The following is a 15,605-nucleotide window of genomic DNA, read 5'->3' on the forward strand; positions in this document are numbered from 1 at the left end:
ACAGAATCACCAGCCTTCTCCACTTGGCTGGCAGGAGGAAGGGGAGTTGATGCTGAAAGGAGCCTCCAGTCCTGCTGACTGCAGCTGAGCAGGCCAGAAAGCAAGTGGCCACTGCTGCATCCCCGAGCCAGCCCGTGCAGGCACACGGCCACACAGGGCACTGACAAAGGCAGAAATCAAGCCCAGGCACTCTGCTTAATTTGACAGAATACCATAAAAATCTCACTAACAACCATCTTGGTATTGTTAAAATATAAAGATAGAAACAATCCAGGCAGATACACCAAATCCAGCATTACTCTCTGGAGGGCATCGCTTGAGGTTAAAGACCCATCTGAACCAAATGAGGCACTTTATTCCCCCAAGTTCTATAAATCCCAGCCTGATCTGCAACTACTGAATGGACTTTTTGTCAGATCTTGTTACTGAAATAACTTCTGAAAAGACACAAAAGCTGGGGGTGAATGCATTGTCCGAGGGCTCTGCTCCTGCCCAGATCAGATCCATCTGCCTGTCGCAATACACCAATTTAGCAGTGTCTCTGTGCCACGACTTCATGTTTTGTGACACACCCATATGTGAGGGATGGGGGAGATTTTGGGTGGAAACAGGCTCATTATTCAAACCCATGTGTTTTTTTAAAGACTACAGTTACCTGGTACCTCAAGTAGGAGTGAAGAACCTTGATAATATGGGCACAAACCAATATTGTCAATCACTGTTCCTACTTGTTATCTTCTGTCTCAGAAAATGATCTTTGGTATTCCTCATTGAACATTTAACATTCATGGAAAAAGTACCAGGGATTTCTTTAAGAAATGAGCCCTTGGTTGCTCTTTGCTACTATTTCAGACCCACACTTTCCCCCTGTTCTATGTTACCAGCAATTGCACATCTCCCAGATTTAACCTTTGAGGGATTGAAATGCTTTATGGGTGGGCAGAGGAAGAGATAAAAGTGAAAGCCATCTAGTTTGAAGAGACAAAGAGCTTTAAAAATTAGAAGATTAAAACTCAGTGCCTCAAGCCCCATATAACCCCCAGCCACCTAAGAAATACACTGCATGTCAATGGCTGGGGTAGTGCTCAGAGGCAGAGCAATATATCCCCCTGGCAGAAGGATGTTGTTTTTCCTCAACAGCAGAGCCAGCAGCAGTTCCCTGTGCTCAAGGCCCCAGGGCCCCAAGTGATGGTGAGCAGTGTCCTGGGGCTGCAGCTCCCTGGTTGCCAGGGGACAGGCTTTTTTAGTTCCTGCTGAGTGCTTGGTAGCTGCAATAGTTCCCCACAGCAGAACTTTGTTCTAGTCTCCATTACTGGACTTTTTTGTAAATAGTGTTCTTTTGGTCAGCTCAAGGATTCTTGCCTTTTTTTTTCCTTTCGGGGCAGGTTGGAGGAACGACTGTATCTTTGCAAAATCTGTTGTGTTTTTCCTTGTGGTAACCAGGTATACATTTTAAATTCAGGTGTTTGAACTGGTGCACAATGTCATTGTAACATCTACACACACTGTGCACACCTGTACAGAGCCATATGTGTTACCAGCTGAGGCTGCAAGTTCCTGTGCTCTTTGCAGAGAGTTTGCAGCCTTTGTTTGGCAGCAGCAGCTGTCTCTATGAAAGTATATTTATATGTTTCATAAGTGTAGCTCAAACAAATTAAACTCTGTACTAACAGGACCATAATTTAATAGAAGCGCCAAGTGCTAATGCAATAATATCATGCCAATGGGATTAGGAAATGCAAGCTGTTAACAAGTCACTGTAGTTCATTCATAGCAGTGCCCAAAACCTGAGGTACAGATGTGATGAGGGGTGGGAGGAAGAGCTCCCCAAACAGGGAGGCAGAACAAGGGAGGGCAGATGCTTAACGTCACGCTCAAACCTACAACATCTGAAACAGCAGCATGGATCTTTTCTGTCATTGCCTGGATCCTTTCTAATCAGGATGGGTATGAGCAAGAGACTCAACTTACCTTGCATGTGGGCTATCCCCTCACCTTCTCTTTCTCTTGCCTCTAGACACATCCATTTTCCCCCCGTCTCTACTTTCCTCTTGGAACGGCTTCTTCTGCGGCTCCTGCTCTCGGCTCCTCCGCAGGCTGCAGGGAGGTGCTGCTTAGTCCAAAGGCTACACAAGACATTCAAAGAACAGCTACGGCGCTTGTACAAAGCTAAAGGTGTCCAACCCACGGTTACAGTGCCGGCCAGCACAGAGAAATCCACAGAGCAGCACAAGTGCCTGCGTCCACGTGAGCTCAAGGCTGAAACATTAGAGTCACTTTGAAGAAGAACAAGAAGAAAGGCATTTACTTTTCCCTTTGTATGTTAAATGACAGCAGTTACTATTAAAGAGGAAACAGCCAAGCCCAGACCCTCGGGGAGATGTTCAAAGAAAGGGCCCTGCTCCTGCTGCTGGGAGCTCCACTTCCAGCCGCTGGTTTTCCTTTTTTTTCTTTTCCAGTCCCACGGAGCCTTCTGTCTCCACTTTTCCCACGCTGATGCTTACAGTACAGGATAAATGACTCATGTAAGCAATTTATGGAAATTAGCTGTTAAGCACCACAGGTATTATCAAAAGGAGTGCACAAGTAACAAGTCTTTCACCAAGATTTCGCGTGGCCATAAAGGCAGGACATGTGTCCCTGCATGAGCCCCAGCACTGCTGCAGTTAATGCTGCACAAGCACATGTCCTTACACAGTCAGGTCTGGCTTTGGCAAGGCAGCAAAGCCAGTCCCCAGGACGACAAAGGTTATACAGGCAAAACAAAACAGTTCCCAACCCTCAGATGCCACTAGCCCTGACTCCACCAACTCCTTCCCAGCATGGGCAACCTGCTCATCCCAAATTCTTGTTCTGAGTATCCCAGTTACATTCCCAGGAAAATGCCCTCAACAATCTGCACAACAGCACTGCCATTTCTGCAAACCAGAGCAGGCTCTCTGCCCTTCCTGGCAATGCCCTAAGTGAGATACTCCAATGAACTTCTAGAGCATTAAGACTTCATTCTTGGCACAAAACATGCACAGTATTATTTCCTAATCTGCTATAAAGTAATAGCTGTCAATTAAACCAATATTCTGATGTCTTCCTTTTAAAGCACTATTTTGCTTTGTCACTAATTTGCACAATACAATAATTTCATATAACTTTCCCAGCTCTGAGCACGAATTAGCTCTGTGTTACTGTCACTGGCTCTGATCGGCCATTTTATCTTTTTCCAGCTCATAACCCAGGCCTACAGAATGGGTGACAGGGAAATTCATGCTGATGAACATAATTCCAAACAAATTGCTCAAATGAATCGTGCTGCATCTCTTGAAGATAGCCATTTCCCCAAATGTCCCCTTTTACGCACGACGCGCTTGGCAGTGGTGCTCTTTAGGCGTCAGGTATCATCTAAAGCAATGCATAACAGATTTCTTCCAAAAATATGCCACTTAAAAAAATTATGCTGCAAATGCCAACGGCTGTGCTGAAAATGTATCAAAGCAAACCGGCACAGAGAAATGGGGGAACAGATCCCATCTGCTAATGGCCACACTCACAGCTCGGAAGGGCCTTGGAATGTGATGCTGCATGGAACGCGGCTCTGAGGGCACAACTCAACCAGCACGTTTGAAAAGTAATCCCACGATTAAAAAGAAACAATTGGAAAATGAAGTAGCATTACATTGCACGTCATTTCACAGATATACTCCAGAAGAGATATCAGCCTAAAAAAGAATATATTAAAGAAAAACTGAGTCAAATAATTAGCAAGGAATCTTGGCGTGTGAAGCTGGTGAGAAGTTGTATTCAAACATTCTCCTTCCGTGTTGGTTGTCATTAAATGTTACCATGAAGGTATACGACTACAAGAAATCTATCAACAGCAGAATTATAGACATTTATCTTAGCAGAAAATTGTTCCTATGCAGCTGAATAATTAATTTCACTTAAGTCACTCAGCCTGCTACTGCCGTCTGCATCCCCTTTTGTCTAGTTCTTGTTAAATTCCTATTCAGCCATCACTCAGCCCCAAGATGATAGGATTGTATAATAAACAAAATAATTAGTTTCCAAACTTGTAATACACTATAACATAGTTCCTGGAATATTTTTTTAATAACTGTTATTTCATATTCTCTCATGATTGAGAACTCGGCTCACGTGTATAAGAGCATTTGAAGAGAGGATAATTTTGCCATGACACTGAATTCATGCTCGTTTAGTAGGGCAAAGTGAACAAATTTTGATGCATGTACCAGAACGTCTGCACTAGCCAAGTCAGCCCACCCGTATTGACATGCATCCCAGAAAAATTACATATAGATGGAGCACATTCCCCTTCAGACTTCTTAAATAAGGACCACTATAAAAACTGGGTAACTCCCTTTGCCAGGGCAGTACCGGCAGCTAAGGCACTTCAGGGTAGACTGACACCCTCTGCTCCACACCAGCGCTGGCACAGACTGGTAGCACTGAAAACAAGACACATGTCAGCTGAGGCCTTCAAAACAATTTCATTAAAATGGCACAGTCTCTTTAGTCTTAAATTAAGAGTGAACCCCAGGAGCACGGGAAGCTCACAGGACCAACCTTACACTCTGTGTAACCCAACAGATTAAAAATCTTGCAGAAAGTCAATGGAATACCTTTTCTTCTTTCCCGCTTCAAAATCCTTGTGAAATTGGAAGTCACTGATTAATTTCCAATGTCAATGAAGATATGATAACAAGAGATGAACTCAGAACTCAGAATCATTCCTCTCCGAGCACAGGCACACCGCATGCGAGGCCGCAGGGAGGACGAGCACAGGAGGGCACAGGGATTTTCTGGGTGACTGGGTCCTTTGTGGTACAATGATGGGCACTGGCACAGGCAAGCAGGCTGCATACTTACCTCTGGCTTTCAGCATAAGCTAGAATATCAGAGTGCACAGAGGAATTCAGTTTAAGAACTCGGCACTATCAGTTTACAACAACTCATTCAGCTGCACACAACCCATCAGCAGTAGGTAGCAGGTGGATGATTGCAAACTTGAGGCGGCGATTTCCCAAGCCTGGGTCTCTACTGGTGAAGCTGAGAGGGGGCCTGTCAGCTCAGCCGGTAGAGAGAGCTGCCCCAAGTGAGCAATGGTCCCCACACCAACCCGTGTGACGTGGTGCAAGCTCTGTATCTCAGCCTCAGGCACCTTTACCACCCCGTCTGCTCTGATTCCCACCAGCTACCACCTCCTTTAAGGGAAAAAAAGAACAGTTTTGAAGCACCTCCTCTGAAAGCTCTATAAATGAAGCCGTGCTCATATAAACAATTAACCAGAGAGACGGGATGAGATGATGAGGGCAACTTCTGGTGGGAGGACAGAGAGGAGAGAGAGGTCAGCGAGACTGTTGGAGCTGTAGTGCCCAGAAGGCAGCACTGGTGCTCAGCTTTCCTGAGAGGGCAGCGGGGCTCCCGCTGGGTGGGGGCATGGCTTGAACTTGGTGTTGGGGGTGTGCACTGCAGGGAAGGCACCTCCTATTTGCTGCAAGGGTGCTGCATCGCAGCCTGCAGTACTCGGAGCCTACGGGATGCTACCTCAACAGAAAAGCTACTTCATAACAAAAAAGCCCTTTGATTTACCACACCCCTGGAAACAGCAACTAACCCCTCCTCCACCTCCCTCAGCTTAGTCTTCGGTGGGAGGTCTTCTCCTACCCACATTCTCCACCCTGGGAACTTGTGCCAGCTGAGCCATGCCCCGAGAGCTAGTGTCTGCAGCTTAGACAAACAGCAGTCCTTCACCACAGCGAGTTACAACAAACTGCAGAAAGACAGCACTTTGGACTAAAACAGCAAAACACTCATAATTGTGTTTGCTCCCCTTCCCTCTTCTCTGGGTACCAGGTCATGTTATCACAGCATCCCTGACTCACTCTTGCAATACTCCCTGAGCAGGCCAAGGGCTTGCTAATAGACAATATCACTCTTTGTAAAAGGTCTTTCAGCACAAGCAAAAAATAGAAGGATGGCCCTACCCTAATTATGACCATTTAAAAAATCCTTTTTAGTTTCCTTAGGGCTGTAAGTTTTATTGGCTGAGTTTAATTCAATGAACTTGAAGCAATGAAGTTCATTGGAGCTGGTTTGTACAAAGAGTTTTCTTTCATGGAGGTAGCATTGGACAATGAGGTGCTGGATCCCAGAAGAATATTAAACATTTAATATACTGCCAAGTATGACATTATATAAAAATGTTCTGTGAAGGATGAGCAGCAGAGCTAAAAAGCATAAAAAAGCTCATCCTCATCACTAGGCTGCTGCTGAGCACTGCAGACCTCCAGCTATTGAACAAACCTGAATTCAAGAGCTTTTCCTTCCTTCAGTATTACACAGTGGCTTTTGCTAACATGAGACATGACCAGATGAGCAATTTCCTACGTTGCCAACTGTAAGCAACTCTTATTAATAGAATGCAGCAGTAATTTGCAGTAATTGTCCAAAACTGCAGTCTACTGAAAATACTGGTATTATTGATTTTGGACCAAAGCTGAAGCATTTTTATAAGCAAGATTAGGAGTTATTGTTCCCTAAAGAACTGGTTTTACTAGCTGTAGGAGAGTGTCACTATGAAAATGAATTTCAGTACTTTTCAGTATAACAATGTCATTTGAATTAATTTTCTTGGTAATTCCAGCACCCGAGGTGACAAACAGTACCCAGACTACTTTAGCTACAGCTTCTCCTCACTGGGTTGAAGACTGCAGAAACTACCAGCTTTACAGGGTAAGGGTGGCAATAGAAAAGCACATTAGTTAACTTTTGCAATACACGAGCTCATTGAAGCAACTTCATGAGCCTCACTACCAAACACGCTGCCTGGAAGGGTTCCTGGGAGGAGCCTCAGCTCAGCAGAAGGCAGTGACAGCACCGCCACTGCTGTGACTAGAGCCAGATTTGAGCCTACATCTGTATCAAAGGCACGTCAAACACAGAGGCAGGGCTCCTGCATAGGTGTGTGCAGAAGACTGGTCAGTGCCATACAAAAGGTGACATTTGAATACTCCTGGCAAAACTTCCAAACCCTCTTCCCTTAAGATCAATTTCCAGTTTTTTGCAGCAATCCCTGTTGCAAGCAACGCACCTCGTTTCAGCTTTGCCTACCACAAGCTCCTCACCTTACCCTTGTTGCTACGATTTTACCATTAAAGGGGACTACCATCTCTGTGTAACATTATGTCTTTGCCATGATCCTTGCTTAACTCTTATCTCTGCCCCACACTGTGATTAGGTGAGCAGCCACCCTTTCCCTCCCTGAGCTACAGCCCCATCCCAGCATCTCTTCTCGGCAGACCAGGCTTCCTCCCAGGCGCTCTCGTGGCACCAGTTCAGGCCAGCAAAGCCTCACGTGCTGGTACTGGTTTGCTTGACCCCTGCCCCAAAGAGCAAAGAAGCCCTTTCATCTCCAGGTCTGTGCTGGCACAGCTGGTCCTGGCAAGAAAAGCCTCTCAAAACCTGCTCTGCATCACATCTAAATCATGGACGAGGACCAAAGCCTTGTCCTCAGGGGTTATTACAGCGGCCAGATGCCATCACCAGTTTCTTGTACAGTCACCTCACTTATTTGCTCGGTGTAGATCCCACCAGTACTGGACTTTCTATCTGTTAGTTAAATAAGGTTTCCAAGCTCGACCAAGCCTGCTGATGATATTAAATAAGACTGTTTCTTTGAAAGAGCTACTGAGCAAGAAAATGGCTTTTTTTCTCCCCCACCACAATTAGTGAAATGGTTTTCATCTGCTTTCTTTTTTGGGGTAGTTTTTTTTCTTGAGAAGCGAAATAACAGCCTTGCCGATTACTCTTTGCTAAGGTACCCGATTGTGGTGACATTGAGGCTGACCTTGGAGTCACCTCCCCCGCTGCCGCACTCTCCTTTGTCGTACCACCATTTGTTTTTCAATTTGTCCAAGAGGCCTTGCTCATTCAGTTTTAATACTGCCAGGTTAACAGCATTTCTTGAAACGATAAAACATAACTTGTAAGAAAAAATGCACAAATGCTTAGGAAATCGTAACGTATAAAAAAAGGAGCACAAGAGGACAAATTGGCTAAAATTTCACAGAACGTGGAGCTATCAAAATGTCTGTACAGCAAATACAGGGTTAAATATTGGAAGGTGGCATGGAGGATAACATTTGCTCAAAACTGAAGTGTGCGGGATGGGGAAATCGTCTTTGAGAAAAAAAGTAACAAGAACACCACATCATGCAGTTAACATTCGTCACATATGGCAGGTTAACTTGGCTTTTACCATTTAAATTGAAAAAGCCATTGAACTGTAAAATTAAAACAGCAACAAACAATCAGAAAGGACAACACGAAGAGAACACAAAAAATGGATGCATTAAATAAATGAAACCATAATTTACCGTCTTATTTAACTCCATGGAATATTGAAGATTTTAAACTTTAAAGTTACCTCAAAATCCACAAGAAAGAAAATGACAACACAATACATCAGGGTAGGTGGAATACTATAACAACATGGATATTGTTATATTATTCCACCCACCTTAATGCTGAGCCTTTGGGGGTTGCTACACCATAGCCCTTGGAATCCAGGTTGCCTCCAACTTTCATGGTGTCGCAGGGCTTGCGCTGCTCGATGTACTCGTTCATCGTCGACTCCAGCAGGAAGGCAAACTTCCCCTTGGACTTCCGCACCCTCGCCACCCCGTCCGCCGTCGTTTTGGTGAACACCGAAGGCTCGGCCGACTTCATGTACGACCACATTTTCTCGTAGACAGCTATTTTTGACCTCTGGGAGAGACAAAAGGAGAGAAATGAAGAGTCACGTCGGCAAGGGCACAAGGGCAAGGGCTCCTTGGGCTTAGCTTAGGGAGGTTTAATGAAACCCTGTGGCTGATTAAGGCTAGCAAATAAAAAAAAGTCAAGGTAGTTCGGAAAGAGATACATTGCCCCGTGAACAATGACAAAAACATGAAATGTTTGGGGAGGGGGACACATATCTCAGACATCTCTTCTACTAATCGCCATGTAATTGGCAGCTTGGCAGTCAGAATGAGCAATGGCCTGAGCCTGTCCCAGCACTTGGCTCCTGTTCTCTGCTGGGTTTATCTGCCTGTGTGATGCTCTGCTACTGAACCAGAGGGAGGATGGGAAATCCCAGCTCATCTATATGGCCAAGAGATGCAAAAGGAGCCTCTCCTCTTCACAAAAATCCTCAGCATTGTTTTTTTTACACTAGCTGCAGCTAGGGAGGACTGACATTTGCTTATTACAAGTTTTCAGCAAGGCAGGAGTCTGCTTTTCACAGTGCCAGTGGCAGGTCTATGATACAGGAGACCATGACATTCCAGTGGCTTCTAATAGTGGTGCTCATACAAGGAGTATAAATAGTAATTACAAAATCCTTTATGAGTCAACAGTCAAACCTTCAAGAGTTTTCACATTTCCCTAAAAGATAGCAAACACAAATATTAGCAATAAGTTGAAAAAAATCTCTGCTTAAGTGCTTGCCTGTCATCTCTATATATTTTTTCCTGCTTTCCTTGTTTTGAGAATGAGCCAATCCTAACAGCCTTTAGCTCAGCATACACGTTTTGTAAACCTGGAAATGTTGAGAAATGTGTTATTTCCCCTTCTCCCTCTTCCCCACCAGTAACATTTAAACCACCCTCAGATCTCAAAGCCACCTCCAGACTCTTAAGCATTCGTATCCTGGACTACCAGATAAACTTTCCTGCTTGGTCAACAGAAGGCAGTAATACTGACTGTATTTCTCTAAAGTCTAGAAATCCAAAGGATTTATATAAGGCTTTTGGTCTAAGCTGTGGGTTTCTTGAATTTATGCCTCCTACTCCTTGCCAGTTCCCTGTCCACAGCTTTCCTCTCAGAATGGGAATGAGGCAGGCAGTAGGTGAATCTAGTTCAAATTTAGCAAACTTGTGGTGGAAGACTGCTAATGTCCATCAGCTTGATGATCAAGACATGTTTCCTCCTCATTCAGGACAATTTAATGCATTTTGAATAATGTAATGCTTAACAACCAGCCTCCAAACACTTCACAGGGAGTAAGCCCTGCCTGTACTGCTCCTCAGATTAACATGCTCAGCTGGTGTTGCTACAACGGATGGAGGGGAGCACAGAGGGCAGGATTTTATTTTAATTATCCTTTCTGATGAGCTGAAAAACAACCGAAGATGCAAACCAATTAAAATCAGCCCAATCGACAACAGGAAATCAGAGACAATACAGCCCAGCTTCAAGAGGAGCTGGCTGGGTAGTGGGTGTGAAAAACAAGCAAGAGAGAGAACATCTTCTGGCTAAAGAGGGGCTGTATGGCTTTGTTTGTCCAGCACCAGGAGGAAGAAGGATATAAGTGGGGCCTGAAATGGTCCTTACACAGGTAAAAGAAGGAATCAGGATTTTCCTGACTTTCCTCTGCAACAGAAAACACTGAATACCCTGAGACGAGGATGGTGGCTCTGAAGCTGAAGGGGGCTGTGGCAGCTCAGCTCCTGGCCCGTGCCAGCCTCAGCAGGTGGGTTTGGAGAGGGGAGCTCTGAGCCCTGGCTGGCTGCAGGGCTGTGGGTCCTGCCCAAGGGGAGATGTCCCACTGGGGCTCTCAGACAGGCACCCCGGGGCCGATGGCCAAACCAGGCTGCTGACACTCTGCGAGCACACTGGCCTGGATCTCCTGCTTTTCCAACCACCCCCTCAATGCATGTGGGCTGGCCAGGGTAGTGCACAGTGCCCAGGCACCCGCCAGAGGGGCTGTGGGGACCCCAGGGCTACCAGAAGTGCCTGGACGGGGTGGTTGTCACTGTCTCAGCAGCTGCCACCACCCTCGTGCCCTGTGGGCAGCACAGCCCCTGTGGCAGCGCTGTGCCCCTGAGCAGGCAGCAGTGCAGGCAGCACGGGCAGCCCACACCACAGCCCAAGGCACTGCCCACGGCCGGTCTGCCTTTTTGTGCAGCTCCCTCAGGCAGAAAAGGAACATAAACAGCCTGGCTGGCCAACACACAGACTGAGTGAGCAGTGGCAAACCTGGCATGTCCCAGTTTCAAGGTTCTCTTCCTTACAACCTTCATCTTCTTTTAACATAAATAATACAAATGCACCTGCCCATTTATATTTGCAAATGGGCACCTAAGGAACAAAAGAAAGGTATGAAACCAGCTTTACTCTTTCTCCTTCTACCTGTCAGCAAGCTACAGCAGTGAGCCTTCCCAGTTGTGCATGCACCACATATACTTTTGCTTGTTTTCCGTTTTCGTCTACAGAGCGTGCCTCTAATTACACAGATAAACCAGAATTTCTTTTCCTTTTAGTCTTCTAACTCACACCTGAATACCTGTCTGTAATAACTTCTTTCATACTCTTTCCAGCTGGCCAGACTACGTGAAAGCAATGGCCAGTACATCTGTGCGTTGTTTATAATCACAGTTATCCCATGAGTGCCAACAGCTCGCTCAGGGCTGCACATGGTCCAAACAAAGCACGTTCCCTGCTCCAAGGGCAAAGGGTGAACATCATCATTCATGCTTCGGAAAACCAAATTCCATGACTCAAAACCTGATCCCTTTTCAACTTCAACAAATAGCCTAAGCTTTATAGTTTGCTGCCTTCATTTAACTCTTCTGGATGATGTGGTTAAAAATCAGTTCCCATTTCTATACGAACATTGCCCACCTTTTCTTCTGCCAAGTGGGATTTTCACAGTATCTTGTTATTATCAAATAACCTAAATGAGAATAGCAATCTGATCCAGTAGAAGTAGACAAAAATGCAAGTGAGAAATGAACAGTATTGACTTGGAAAGGTTAAAATAAAATGCATCAGGCACGTGCTGGTTTTGGAGCAGAGAGTCCAGCTGGGGGGGTCTTGGTGAGGACCCACAGCTGTCCTGGGAGAGAGGACCAGGGAGGTGATGGGCTCTGGCCACTGAGTCCTGCTTGGTTAGTGCTGCTTTTTGCAGCCGTTCACCTAAATTCATAATGAGGCCAAAATAATGACTTATGATGAGGCTTCTTGGAGAAAGGAATACTGCACACCTGCTCAGCAGTGCTCAAGCGCATTTTCTGTCCCAGGAACCATATTTTACACCTGCTCAACGCCATGAAACAACCAGTTGACTAAAGCTCGTCAAAGATGCAACAAGATGAAATGAAAGATGATATTTTGAGTAAATATTTACATTTTCCCAATTTTCCAACTGCCTCAACAAAAACCAACTACCCTAAAAGACTTTCAGAAAAGGAAAATTTCTTTCCTTTCTAACTATAAAGCTGCAAATCCTTTGCTGAAAGAAGATTCTCACCCATCTGTCCTCCTCTGCAGACATTCACGCCACCCCTCCCAGTCCCCCCCAGGAGTCTGACACCCATAAGGGGGGCCAGACAGCAGAAGCAACCATAGGGAAAGGATTTACACTTCAAAATAAGGTAAAGTCTGACAGATCTGCGCTGTTGCTACAGTTCAGCGTCAGTAAAACATTTTCTCTCTCATTAAAGTGTTACTTTTAAAGAGATACTTAGAAAAAAAAGCTTAAAAGCAAAGATTTAAACCAATTCAAAGCCCATAACTGCAGTAACTCCCTATGCTCTGCAACTCTTATTTCATTTCTTTGATATTGCTCTCCAGAAGTCCACCACACACATTTCCTTGGGATTTCAAGGGGATATTATTATCATTTTTTTCTTAAAAGCAACATTTTCAGCGTTTCATCTAGGCCCTGGGACACATTAAAGCGTCTTTTCATTATCACAGCCTTACTGCAGATATAAATAGAGCTGGCCTTTGCTTTGTCAATAGTGCCGCCTTTTTTTTCTTTATTTGAGATGTTTATGCAGAAATATGAGCCACCAACACCTCAGCCAAGGGTGCAGGCAGCTCCCTTCCATGTCAGCAGAGCCAGCAGCTCTCGTGCCGACGACTCACTTCACTTGGCCTGTTACTAATTGGTACCTAAATACATGTTGCTTCTGGATAGCAAGGCATTCATTTGAAAAGAAGGTGCCAATTCAATCAGTCCACAATTTTAACACTGTCTTTCATTCTAATTCCCCCAGTTTTGATGTGTGCTTGGCTCCAGTAGTGAAATGAGAAATCAAACAACCCCACAGGGTGTGAGAGCATCCAAAAGTCTGGCCAGCCAGGGCTGGGTGCACCATACAGGCAGTGGGAAGGAGGCAGGTTTGCCTCTCAGTTGCAGTTATTTCTTCAACCTATCCAACCACCAAAAAACCCAGCACTGTGGCTCCAGCTGAATGAAACCAGATGCCTTGGTTCACTTTGGCACATCCCAAATCACCTAGAGCTATACAGCAAAGCTCAGCACATGTTGGACAATACCTTGACATTGGTTAAATTTAGCTCTAAAATACCTTTGTGGCTGAAACCTCCTCCCACTGACTGAATTACCTTCCCCCTCTGCAAACATCTGTCTCATGCTTCTGCCAGAAGTGACACTGCATCACCTCCTCCACTACTGAGCACCAGTGAATGTGGTGTTTGAAGGAAACAGCATTTCTCCTCTATAGTTCAAAGTATGTTACAGGGATGTCCTTTGCCTATTTTAGAACATTTAGCCCTCCCTGCCACCTTCTCCACAACCTGCAGGTCTTCTTCAAAACGCCTGCCTCACGCACCCTGTTCAGATATTTTATTAAAATGACCAAAATGGTCCTTAATTTCTTACAGCAGGCACCACGAAAGGATTTCCCAGCAGTCAAGCTTAAATTTTTCTATTATAGGTGATGACTGATGATCATCCAGCCATGATGATTTTTCACCCATTTTTCACCCGAATCAATTTTAGCTTTAAAATCCATTTACATATTCTACCTTTTATACTGTTTAAAATTTTAGATTATACTGATGTTAGTTTTTTTACCTCTGCCTTCAAAACTAAGATAAGGTCTCTCCAGTAATCCACTAGGTGGGCTATGAGGAAAAACAGGAGAACGTTTTGTGCTGGGCAATATCAGTGTAAGAACAGAATGGGCATAGTAGAGATGTAGAAGACCTACAAAGAAGCCAGTTACAGATGCCTGGTGTCAGGGCTGGGTCCAGGCTACATAAACTTTAATATACCTTGGAGTAGGCCAACATGCATGGAAATGCAGTAAATCCAACAGGGAAGTGCAGCAAAATAAAAAGTGCACAGACCATCCTGACTATGGCACACACACCAAGGCAGGCAGAGACATCAATAAAGGACCTAAAGCAGCAGACTCCTCTGCTACACCAGTCTTATGACTATGTTATAGCTCTATAACAAGAGAAATTTATAGCCCTTAAGTCAGACAGATGTTGCTGATACAAAACACAAAGGTCCATCCTAAAAAAAGTGCAGGTATTTAATCTGAATAATACAAGCTGCCTTTATATAGATGCACACCTCACTGGTATGAACTTGGGCACTTAAATGTGAACCTTAGCTTCATTATCATCACTCATTGCTTTCCTTCCACGTATGCAATTAGCTCTTCTACAGCAGCTAATGAATCCAGTAGCTTATAAACTAAACCATTAAAGAGCAAGTTACTAAACAGGAATGAAAAACTGCCAGAGACTGGCTTGGTACCACTGCTGCTGCCTGGCCTGGGCATCACTGAGATCCACTGGGTTTAGGCAGTTGCTTGCTTGAACTTCCTACATGGTAAATTCCAATGAAGTGTCTACCACTGTCTTGGTCATTTTGGATAAGGCTTTGATTTCCACACCCCCTCAAGCCTGATGACAAGTCACCCCTGGCACAGCTGCCTCTGGGAGGAGTTAGGGACGGTGGTGGGAGCCCCCAGTCCAATCCCAGCTCTGGAGCATGTGGGGTTGGTCTAATGATGCTACATTAGTAATAGGACCACGATAAACATCGTCAGTAAGGCCTGTCTGCCTGAGATTTCCAAGCTCTTTACTGAGAAGGTAAAAATAGGTCTCATGAGGGCCAGAGGGCACCATTAGTCCCCTTTCCCCAGTGTGGACATGAAAGCAGAGATGTCATTTACTGAAGGTCATAGGGCAGAGTCTAATAGATCAATGTCACAGCTTTTAGCCACAGATAACTTGTGATGCCAGCAATTTACTTACCTATATGGACAGAAAAATCAATCCCATCATTACATCAACCTCTTGCTTTTATTACATTCTCAGCAGAAGAAAGTAGGTCAGATGCCATGAGCATGCACAGGGTATTTCTCTTCTAGCAAGGCCAACCCCCCAAATCTACCAAACTCTACCCATTCTACCCAGTTTAAGAATTGTGGGATACCACAGAAAAGCAAGGTTCAAGCACGTGCATGTAAACTAGTCTGCGTGTTTGTAGGAACACACAAGCCTTTGAAACCATATGCATAAGTGTAAAAGAAAGGATGACCTGGTGACTAATAGTATTTTGCAGCTTGTGATGGGAGACACTGTCACATTGGTTTGTTGCTCAGATAATAACTTATGCTTTAGAAATGGCATTTTCCTTTTCCAGTTGGGGCAAATGAAGCCCAGAGAGTGGAAGGATCAGGCCCACAAACCCCAGGGCTGCAGCATTTCTCTAGGAGCCTCTAAGATGCAGACAACCCCTGCATGGGGTGGAGGGATGGGGAATCCAGCAGGGAGCTGGTGGA

At 45.0% G+C, this 15,605-nt stretch overlaps 1 protein-coding gene across 7 annotated transcripts in view; it reads right to left on the reverse strand.

The window, feature by feature from the left end:
- The window catches only part of GRIA3 (glutamate ionotropic receptor AMPA type subunit 3), a 144,990-nt gene that overhangs the window by 13,087 nt on the left and 116,298 nt on the right, over nt 1-15,605 (reverse strand). For 5 of the 7 annotated variants that reach the window (XM_027687238.1, XM_027687239.1, XM_027687237.1 and 2 more), the window contains one exon: nt 8,534-8,781. In XM_027687238.1, the coding sequence (XP_027543039.1) occupies nt 8,534-8,781 (248 nt within the window). Of the gene's footprint in view, nt 1-7,861; nt 7,977-8,533; nt 8,782-15,605 lie in introns of all 7 variants that reach the window. The other 2 variants (XR_003534871.1, XM_027687236.1) reach the window with 1 other exon arrangement.

This window comes from Neopelma chrysocephalum, unplaced genomic scaffold, assembly GCF_003984885.1.
Source record: "Neopelma chrysocephalum unplaced genomic scaffold, ASM398488v2 Primary Assembly neopelma1_73b, whole genome shotgun sequence".
NCBI classification, from domain to species: domain Eukaryota; kingdom Metazoa; phylum Chordata; class Aves; order Passeriformes; family Pipridae; genus Neopelma; species Neopelma chrysocephalum.